The sequence below is a fragment of the Myiozetetes cayanensis genome, unplaced genomic scaffold (genome assembly GCF_022539395.1).
Source record: "Myiozetetes cayanensis isolate MyiCay16 unplaced genomic scaffold, myiCay2020 scf1, whole genome shotgun sequence".
Taxonomy (NCBI): Eukaryota; Metazoa; Chordata; class Aves; order Passeriformes; family Tyrannidae; genus Myiozetetes; species Myiozetetes cayanensis.
This window is the reverse complement of record NW_026086604.1, coordinates 121,253,837-121,264,759: the sequence shown is the minus strand read 5'-3', so window position 1 is coordinate 121,264,759 and position 10,923 is coordinate 121,253,837. Positions and strand designations below refer to the sequence as shown.

The following is a 10,923-nucleotide window of genomic DNA, read 5'->3' as shown; positions in this document are numbered from 1 at the left end:
GTCTTTGATAATCAAATTCTAACTTCACCATCACACTGAAAAATAAGGAAACCTGTAGCTTGCTAAGAGGAGATGACTTATGCAAAGGAAGTTTTGTATTTACCTTAATACTGGCTGGCTATTTTAAGAACAAAAAAAAAAAAGTGAAAGTTCTGCCTATTCTGTTCACGGAGTAACCAGGTAACTTGCAGAACCATCTTCTACATGTTCTAACAGTGTTCTCAATTCAAAGGATTTATGAGAATCTCTAACTAAAACTCCAGCAAGTTGGCAACAGAAAAATTTCATCAGTATCGCTCAACTGAATTCAGAATTAACAGGTTTTTAGAGTTCAAGCTGAGAAAACTGAGCATAAAAACTCAAACCACTCCTTGAGACTCGCTTTAAAAGCATTAGGGTCAGAAAGAGCAAGTCCATTTTTGAAATATACATTCCTTACCTCCAATTAGTAGGTCTTGCCAACAAATTCAATATAATCTCATTCTCTACTTAAGCCCAAACTCAGATTTAATTTACCTACTTTTCCAATTCTAAAACGCCAAATGAGAATTACAGTTAGCCCTTGCTCAGCCAGATATGAAATTATTTAACTGACCCATGCAGATTATCCCAACCCCAACATGCCATAGTAATTCAGCGAGACATGGCAAATATCTCAAATAACTGGGAAACAGTTACTTGAGATACCTGCATACAAAACTAGTCAAACATATTTCAGGGAGGGACACACTATAGTGGCAGAGATGTTTCCAGTGTTTAACGAAAATAAAGCTCAATTGCTTTTAAAATAAATAAGTAAATTATTGTTTTCATGACATAATTTCTTTTCCTCCAAGAGATAAATTATGAAATTTGTAGTTAAGACAATGCAGAGTGATGCTGACTACTCAACTTCACAAAACTTTAGCAATTCTCACACATGCACTAGACATCAAAACCAAAATTAAACAATGTGATAGACTGAAGAGCTAAAAAAGCCACGGACAAATATAAACCTCAGTTAGCAAATGCCAAATATTTTTAAGACATTTTTAAAAATAAGCTTATTATGGAGTGTATTTTTTGCCATGAAATTACCCTAGGACAACAGCTTTGACAAAAAAGAACTTCCAATCTACTAGTGAAATTCCTGAGATGTGTCTATATCCTGTAGCAAGAGCGTGAAAGCAAGAGAAAGTGGTAAGCACTTCACTCAAGGGTCAAAGAACTAACATCTCTGTAGCTCAAGACATCTTTTTGATGAATGTGAAACAGCTGGAATAAATATATCAAGGGTAACAATTGTGATCCCATGGTAGATCCAGCTGCTGCAAAAATAAACTCGGGGGGAAAAAAAGATAGAGTAAAAAAACCCCCTACATCACACAATCCCACTGTTTCTGTGTAAATCCTCCGCAAACACTGGTCAAAAATGAACGTAGAAATGAATTTATTAAAAGCAAAACCAGTTTATAAAATGTTAAAAAAAAAAAAAATAAGAAATCAAACAATCACAGCTTTATTTAAATAGCAATAGTTTTATCTTCCGTGATTTTTCTCCAGACTTGCAAAATATTTGTACCTGCAAGTGAGAAAGTTATTTTAAAAATAAACAAAGACTCATAACAATCCTGTTAATACTTTATTAGTGTAATTTTTTAGCTTTCTATTGGACAGAACATAAATGCAAACTCCAAAAAAAATTCAGAGTCCTCTGCCATTCAGTAGAAGTGACCATGGCAGCCTGTTTCATGTTCATTCTTTGTTACAGAAACGAGAGGAGGGGGAAGGGAGGGGAAAAGCATCAATAGAACAATTAGGCACACAGCTGACACTTACTGTACAATGATATGCACAAGTAATTTATAACAGCTCTACTCATGAGATGTGTTCTTCAGATTCTTCCCTTGTAATATATGAGCTTTGCTCAGGTGAGCAAAGACCATTGAGAACAAAGGAATTAACAAAAGAGTAACAAATAAGACTTTTAAAACAAGTCCTTAAATAAACTAACGCAACAATAGAATGCAAAAATTGTTCAGCTGAGAAGACATTTTTAACCTAGACTTCAGAACATTAAAAATTTGTTTATTTTACAGCTATTCAAATACACATGCATTAAATGAAAATATTGCACAAAATTAAAATTTAGATTGTGGAATTCATATAGTTTTATTTTGGTACACATTGTGGTAGAACTTAAAATTTACTGTTTAGTTCTAGCAAACACCAGCAGCACAAGCTTGAGGGTGAACCAAAGGAAAAATTCAATTGCTCATTTTCTCTTTAAAATAATTAAGGCTAAAAAACAAGTGCATTTGTTGACAATGGCACAATTTTCAGCGGCCAGTCACAGCACCCAAAGGCCAGAAGACACATCCAGACACTTAAGTGCTGTATATTAACATTCAGTTTTGGAAACTTTCTAGGATAATAGGCTGCACGGGTTGACAGGGTAGGTTTTTTAAATCATTGACAGGAAAACCATTTAAATAAAGACACATACAAACTCAATTCAACAGAAGGTATTCATTTCTTGCCAGTATTCATGGTTCTTGCCAGCCAAGAGGCACCACTGAATTAGGAAGCCATACTCTGTAATTAAATACAGAAGACTAAACTTCAATACATATATACATATGCACACATGCGTGTATAAATGTGTGTATAGGTATATGTATGTAATAAATTCATTAGGTAAAACAAATAATAAGCACGGTATATTATGTTCAGTTCACATTCCTAGAGATATTATTTTATTTTTGTACAGAAATGTACCAGATGATTTAAAAAAAAAAAATCCCAAATTTGTATGTTATCACTATCCTCTTGAAATTTTTCATGGTACCTACAGATAGATAAAAGGTTCCATAGATTTGACAAAACAGTATTTGAACTTCCCACTTTCATACTGAATAACAAATCGGTGACTTAAAAGACATAAATTAGATTTGGTAGGATTAATGAGCTATTTACTGTATCACCAAGAACAACTGCTGAACGATCTGTCATCAGTCAGATATCAGTTATGCTTGAGCACCCTGACATCAGAGGAAGATATAGGCATGTAAACAATAGGAGCTGGCTATGTTGATTACTTCACACAGAACTCAAGGATTTTGTTAAATTCAAAAGCATTTAACCGTCACAGTTTTACAGAATCTGCAGAGAGGAAGGGAGAGGGGTTCTTACATATTTACGAAGTTGTCTTCCTAAGGATTACAAAAGAAAGGGATTTAATTTACAGCATTTAGTTCTGCAACAAAGAAAAAAACAAGTGCACTTGAGCCCATGCATACTGTATGAGAATGTTAACAGTACAATATGATCATCATTAAGTAGTATGATAAAAGGCTACATTTCATTAATAGAGTCCATGAGAAAAAATGATCTATATAGAGGCTTCAGTCAATTTAACTAGGTCCTTCGAGAGCCTTCTATCTTCTCTTAGAATGCTTTCAAAAAAGGTCTATGTTCCTCTCTCGCATAAAAGGACCATTTGTTCCCATTAAGACACAAATTACTACAAGGATCCTTGGGATCCCTGATCCATATCTGTATCTTACCCTGTGTTCAGCATTCAGGAATAAAAGGGACTCTATAAGGTTACTTTCTGTTCACTCAAGATAGTGATGCTCAAACAGCTGGGGACTATGAAAAAGAAAACACAAACTGAGATATGCTGTGGTCAAACAAGATTTGTTGTTACTGTATTTTTAATGGGACAGAACTTCTTCACTGAAACTAAACAGATGGATGTGGGGCCTTGATGTCAAATTTGTATTAAAATTTTACACTATGCAAAAAATAAAAAAATTATTTAAAAAAATATTGTAGTTTTATCTCCTTTTTATTTTCATATATACACTGATATGCGTTCAGAAATTTCCAAGTGTTTGCATATGACAAATGAAATCTTTTACCTGTGAGGAACCAACTAATTCTAACTTTTTTCCATATGAGGCTTACACACTAAAAGGCAAGGAATCTTCCAATTAAGTAGGACAGTCTTTTACATCCCAAAAATGTTCCAGATTTTAATGGGGAGTTGTGTGTAAACTGTGTCTTAGTGCAATTTCCTCAGCTTCTAACACAACATCCATCCTCTTTGAGACATATACCCCCTTCCTTCTACAACTATCAACTTGACGTATGTTCATATAGACCAATTGAACATAAATATGATGCTCCTTCTCCACTGAAGTTACATGCAAAATGTATGCCAGGTGCTGTAAGAGCAGCATATGGCTCTTAAAGCTACAGAATACTCAGAATAAAGGGTTTGTTTCTACTGCACCTCTGCCTTTACTAAAACCCCCACTAGATATAATGTTAGTTTAATTTTCAAAACATGAAAGGTGACATAAATGTGGCATAAAAGCCACATTACTTCAACCTTTCTTTAATAAATGTACTTCTATGATGGGGCTATAGCTATTTCTCCCTTCTCCTATGAACCTACTATTCCAGAGACTGCTTTTCCTGTTAGCTCAGCCTTTACAGGAATGTTAAAATAGCCCTACAGAGCCTCAACAGTCTTAATGTAGAACAATTCCACCTGACTCACACATTGCACTATCTCCCAGTGCCAAAACACCCTTTTCTTCAACTGTATCACCATAGTTGTGCTTTACTTGAACAGTCTGGCACTTATCATTGCTGGCAAAACATTGATTCAGGAATGGAAGGGATCAGCATTCTTGTATATTGGGCCAGTTCTCTTCTCAATGTTGCATGAAGATGCACCAAATCGTTTAAGACACACAAACCCTTCTGGTAGTGGTTGAATTACAAGTGAAGATGAGAAGATCCACAGGTCTTACAGATGCATTAATAATCTAATATGTGACACTAGAAGACTGGTGCAGAAATGACAGCATGTGAGTTTGAAGCCCCAGAGAATATGCCCAAGTAATTAGTCCTGGACAAACATACACCAGCTTAGTAGGTTTGAAGTGTCACCTTTTCTGTAAGGAAGGCGCTTGAGTAGAGTGTAGTCTCTGCTTATATCTCTGCATCTGCTTTGACCGTGAATGCAGTTTGTTGAAGAGCTCAGGGAACTTATTTTGTGGAAATAAGGTTTCTAGGAATCTCTCCAGAAAGACGTACACCATTCTCTTATTCAGTTGACTATGCTGGAACATTTCAAAGACCCGAAGAATGCCTTTCCGTGTAGTCTCAGCGCCTATGATGTGCTTCAGTTCATCTACAAAAACAGTAGTTAGCCAGAAGTTTAAAATAAATTCTACATATTAACAAACTTAAACTGAATGTTGAGTCTTTCAAACTATGTAACCTGAAATCTGAAATCACAGTGCCTCTATTATACAATTCATGGTTAAACTAAAAGTTCTCTTATAGCAGAAAGGATTTCTGAAAATTACTTCACTTTTACCCTACATATATGAAAACCACATTAGTTTACAAGAAATCATACTGTATTGGAATATATTTCACACACTAAACTTAAATCCTCTAGTGGAGCTGAATACTGGGTTGCTTTTAAGAGAATTACAGTTGCAAATTCACAGTACACGTGAAAATGTCCAATGCTTTAATAATTAGAAATCTTTTGATTTAAATACAGTTCATATGTTTGGTATTTCTTTTTGATACTTAAAACAATCAAGAAGAATATTGACATTAATTTCAGTAACAACATATGGTAAGGATTATTAGGCTTCAATCCCAGACTCACTCACCTGGCATTATTTCCAGTAATTTGGTCTTCCCTGCCACTCTTGTTCTCATTCTAATAGCTTTGTCCCTCCGTGGAACAGTCTCTGCTAAAATGCCGTTGGGCCAAAAAGCATCTCTGTAACAAAAGCAAATCTGTCAAAATACATTAACATTTTATCAAGTGAAAGGCTCTTCCAAATCCCTCAAAGCAATCTCATAAAATAAATACAAGAAAGTAATTTGCACACAACCTAACACACGCTTCAAATATCAGAAAAGGAAAAAGAAAAGGTGAAGAAGAAATAAAAAGCAAGTAGTACAACACACTCAACCTATTAGTAGCTACCATATACTTTTTTAGTACAAGAATCGGACGACATAAAATTCAAATAAAATATTACACACCAAAACCATTCCAGTACCATATACTTCTTAACATAAAATAGACCTAAGCCTTGCTTTTATCCATCAGTCTCTATTGTCACTGAGAGAGACTCTAGGCTTAGGATTATTAATTGCTTCATCAAATCTTTGACACTAGTTAGCTGATCAAGAAGCTAAAGCTAAGATCAAGTGGTTTCAGTGTAGTATAAAGACCAATAAAAAAGACCTGTCTCTGCCTCATAAGCTATTTCTCCTCAGTGAATGACAATCTTTTTCTGAATAAAAAGTGTACTTTCTTACTCAGTTTAATTAAAGAATATGAGAATACTTGTAACGGTATGACCCTTTGGTGAATACACAACCCTACTTTATGACTTTCACTCCAACAAAAAACAAACAAACAAACAAACAAAAAACCAAAAAAACCCCAGCAAACTATGGAGGGAAAAAAAAAAAAGTGGGTAACTTTCTCAACCACAATGTAGAAGACCTTTAGGAAATTGAAAGACACAGCCTTTGGTACTTTCAAATTCAAACTTCAGTTCTGTTGTACCTGCCCAATGTGAAATGTATTATCTTAGAACTAGGGCTCTTTTAGTACTATTTGTTTGCCTTTAAAATCCAGGCATGTACATGCCTTCATCAATGCAAACAAGACACTATATCCAGCAGGGATGAATGATGGAATTCCTAAGTATATCCATATTCTAACTCTTCTAGACTGGTTAACAAATTTGGTAAGGTAGAGGAGAAAACTCAGAAATACTCTTCTTCATATGACAATTACTTTCTCTCATTTAACATAGGTAAAAAGCAGTGTATGATTTGTATGATACAACTGGTCTTCTCTGGAGTAATAATAATTTCCTCACGTAAGAAGAATAGGAAGGATACATAGATATTAGACATCAATTGGCAAGCACTTCACATTTAACATCTATGACAAAAGACATACCTGAAGCGTTTCACTGCATCTGCTACTTGCTCAGGAGACGTCATCCAATCAACATGATCAACTATTTTTCTAAAATCAAAGGAACAAAGACCCTCATTTAATTTTTAGATTCTTTTAGAACAGAGAACATACAAATGAAGCACTTTGAAGAGCACTCTAGGACAGACAAACTATAACTTCAACTTTCTCCAATTCCATAAATTATGGAATTATGGTTCTATGATAGGTAAGGCAATCAGTGGTTCTCAAGATAAAAATCTAAGCTCACTCCCTAAAAAAAATCTAAGATCACTCCCTAAAGGTGAAGCTTTTCTCTTTTTCAATAAGTGTATGATGATGAAGCTGGCTGGAAAAATGATGTTGCATCTCCCATCAGCATTAGATAACTGGTTTGCTTGTAGAGCACTCCTCTTCATGGAGTACTCCAAATTCTGCTTCTGTAAACAAAGGACCTATTCAAAATCTCAAAATACCATACTTATGTACACAGTTACCTCATAACCCTTAACAGGAGATATAGACTGATCATTCATCAGCACATACACACATAGTTCTATATCCAAATCTAGGATGCTCATAGAAATGATATATGCATCAGTAATCACCATAATCTTGGGATTGTATCCCTAACCACAATTTGAATTTAGTTTTCTAAGACAAAAAACCCACAATTTTGCTGCAGAATGCCATTAAATCCCAAGAACTTGCCAGGACAAGGTATGACTGCTGAAGCAGATGGAGCCATGAGTATCTAGAATGACTCCAAATGCAGAAGTGAAACAGTTCTGCAGCCATCTCCCCAATAAGGAAGCAGCATGCTCTTCACAAACTCTGCTACTTAATCTACAATCTGGAAACAGTAAAAAATATTCAGTCTCATTCAACAGGGCAGCATTTTCTTGGAAGCAGAGGTTTCAAGGTAGTTGTCACCTGTCCAAGAGGGATTTTTTGAGAAAGACCAAGTGACATTTTATTACATGGTACCTACTGGTACCACAAGTCTATATGTTTAACAGTGATGATGAACATGTCACAAATATACTTGTGAAGGGTAAAAAGTAATGACACAGCTAAGAATGTCATGATAAAAAGTAATAGGAAACTCCTTCTCACCTACTAGAAATTAAGTTTGATTCACAGCACTAAATCCAAAGTGACAATGCAGTGCTAAATCTCCATCTAGATTTTTTTTTCTATATTTTTGTTTACATTTCAGAAAAAAATTACTAGAAGGGCAATCCTGGAAACTGCATATCTCTAAGCTGAAGGCAAGAAACATTACTTATTTAGCATTATTAACTAGATTTGCATTTGCATGAATGAGGGTACATGTGGATTACAGAGCAAATGGAGGGGGCAGAACAGACCCCATAACAGCCCTTTTCCTTGGCCCCTTGCATCTTTTAAAGTGTGAGAGCAGAAACTTGACATAGCAACTCAGTATAACTTGATAGTGCCAGTGTATCATTTGTAGCATGAAAGAGATGTAAGCAGAAATAGTGCCAAAAGTAATAAATAATATATTAACAAAAAGTGCAGAGTAAAACACAGGGCAAAAAGCATCAGTATTAAGTGATGTTTTCAGAAATTTGAATTCTTGTTGGTACGTGAAAGCTCTTTTGTAAGTTCTCCAGCATTTAAGAGTTACTAGAATTTGTCTTTCAGCAATGTTTATCTCCATTTTGCACCACATTTGTCTTTGTTTTATTGATCCTCTTCAAAGGGGAATGCATGCAGGTTTAAAACACAATAATTTAGTAATACCAAGAAGGATTTATAGATACAGACTACATAGCTTCACTCACACAACTGATCAATATAAGAAAAGCAGTACCTATTAATTGTGTCACCGTATGTTGCTCTAATAAGTTGCTGAAGCAGATTTTTTATATTTCTTCTTAACCACTGATTTCTTTCCTTTAAATCAAAGACTTCATCCATAAGAAGGAGCATTACTCTCAGTGGAATATTGTCATCCACCTGAACACCAAGAAAAAAAAAAATCAGTAAACTTTTATTTCACTAAAAGAAAGCTACAGTTTTAGCGGCTACATGACAGGTCACATGCCTCAGTATAAGCACAACAATGACAGAAACACTTTGCTCTGCATTTTACTGTAATGAAATTTTCCCTAAATCATCTGCAGCACCATTAACAGCAAAGAAAGACTGAAAATTAAAGATAAACTTAGGTACATTGAATTTTTAAAATAAGAAGAAATAGTTATTTCAAAAGTCAACAGTTATCAAAAAAGTTGAGTAAAATTAATACATGTCCTAGAGAGAGAGATGGTCCCTAATCTTTTCCTTTGGTTGCTGCGCTTCCAACTGCCTAACACGAAAACTCTGGAAAGAGCTTTTCTTTTTTGTGGCATCATTTTCTTATGGATACTAAAAACAATGACATTGCATTACAATGACCTGCCTTTTATTTAGGTATTGTTCTAACCTGCATAGCTACCAAGTGCTTTGATGCTTGGAGATAAGGAAAAGTATCATAATTTTATTATTTAATAGATGATGTTACACAGATTACTTTACAAAAAACATGTTAGTATTATTATTTTGGTGGACTACACAAGGACATCTTTACATACACCTGGAGACAGACAGTGGGTTCATAACCCAGCTGGAGATTGTACAGATCCATAGCTCATTTTTACAGTACTGCTTCTCCATGTAAAATTCCATTCCAATTGCCATATTTTGGTCTAACTTAGTGACTGGAAGTTGTGAGCAACGCATCTTAGAAGAGAAGTTGAGAGCTAAAAGGTTTTAAAATATCTGAAATCTGCCTTTAAGTAACACTTGATATGTTAACTTAAAAACTGTCAAGAACCGTAGCTTATAATCAGAAGATCAATTAAATACTTACAGAGAAGCTGCTCATATACTAGAATTATAGTTTTTTGTTTTGCTTGAGCAAAACAGAAGTTCCAGAAGTATCAAAGATGGTTAATTCCGGTTGTAAGTACAAACTTGTGGATACAGTATTACTTAGTGAAAAATAATGTGGAAAAACAAAATCCAGAAGAGCTTAAGGCTATGTTAACTGAGGAAAAATACATCTACCAAGCCTTCATAGCAGTTATGTACAGGAAGACAAACTGAAACGCTGTGATGTGACCAAAGAACCCGAAACATGAAGGCCAGAGCAGGTGCAGATTTATGACCATAGCAAATTGCATATAATCACTGATAATCTTATGGTTTTTCTGTCCTACTTAGAGATAAAAGGTTTTTTCCCAATTGCTTGCACATATATGATCAATGTTTCAATCAAAACAATAATAAAATACACTAGTTTATGATAACACCAGGAGCTTAAACTTCATTTTCAAGTTGCTAATATTACTACTTTACACATTTTAAGTGTCCATATACTAAAAGTTTATTATTTAGAAACACATTCTAAAGGTTCCTTCCACAACAACAGAGCAAAAACTTCTTTTGATCCATGAAACAAATGCTCTTTAAAAGGTCTCATCAGAAATCGAATCCATTAAATGCCGGTTGAAATTATGCAAACAGTCTGGTACCACACTATCTTTGAACAGAAAGAAATTGGAGGGAGGAGGGAAAAAAACCCCAAAACCAACTCCTCAACCACAAAACACAGAAGCAGTAGTATGTACACTCTCACTGTTATTCTATGTTGTGCAAACCATTTCAGTACTAACAAAGATGTTAATTTTACAAGTATTCAACTTTCATAAATTTAAGAACTGTTTGTAAGGGCCTGGTATAATGTCAGAAAACAATAAAAAGTGTAGTTTAACACAGAATAAGTGTTATTTATTTATTTGGTTTCAGAGGTGCCAACTTTGAAAGGACAAATGTCAGACTCACGTTGTCATCAATTGGCGCTGCAACACGGCAATGGTCAGGATCTGAATAGGTTTTCTGGATCAGAGGTGGAACCTATA

General features: G+C 34.7%; 1 protein-coding gene across 5 annotated transcripts in view; it reads right to left on the bottom strand.

Annotated features, from left to right (window-relative positions):
• Positions 1 to 1,608: 1,608 nt before the first annotated feature.
• SNX13 (sorting nexin 13) overlaps positions 1,609 to 10,923 on the bottom strand; it is a 65,258-nt gene continuing 55,943 nt past the window's right edge. For 4 of the 5 annotated variants that reach the window (XM_050312444.1, XM_050312438.1, XM_050312453.1 and 1 more), the window contains 5 exons: positions 10,847 to 10,918; positions 8,832 to 8,977; positions 6,998 to 7,066; positions 5,682 to 5,794; positions 1,609 to 5,185 (listed from right to left, as the gene is read on the bottom strand). In XM_050312444.1, coding sequence (XP_050168401.1) covers positions 4,938 to 5,185; positions 5,682 to 5,794; positions 6,998 to 7,066; positions 8,832 to 8,977; positions 10,847 to 10,918 — 648 coding nt within the window. In that variant the 3' untranslated portion in view covers positions 1,609 to 4,937. Of the gene's footprint in view, positions 5,186 to 5,681; positions 5,812 to 6,997; positions 7,067 to 8,831; positions 8,978 to 10,846; positions 10,919 to 10,923 lie in introns of all 5 variants that reach the window. The other variant, XR_007628618.1, reaches the window with a different exon arrangement.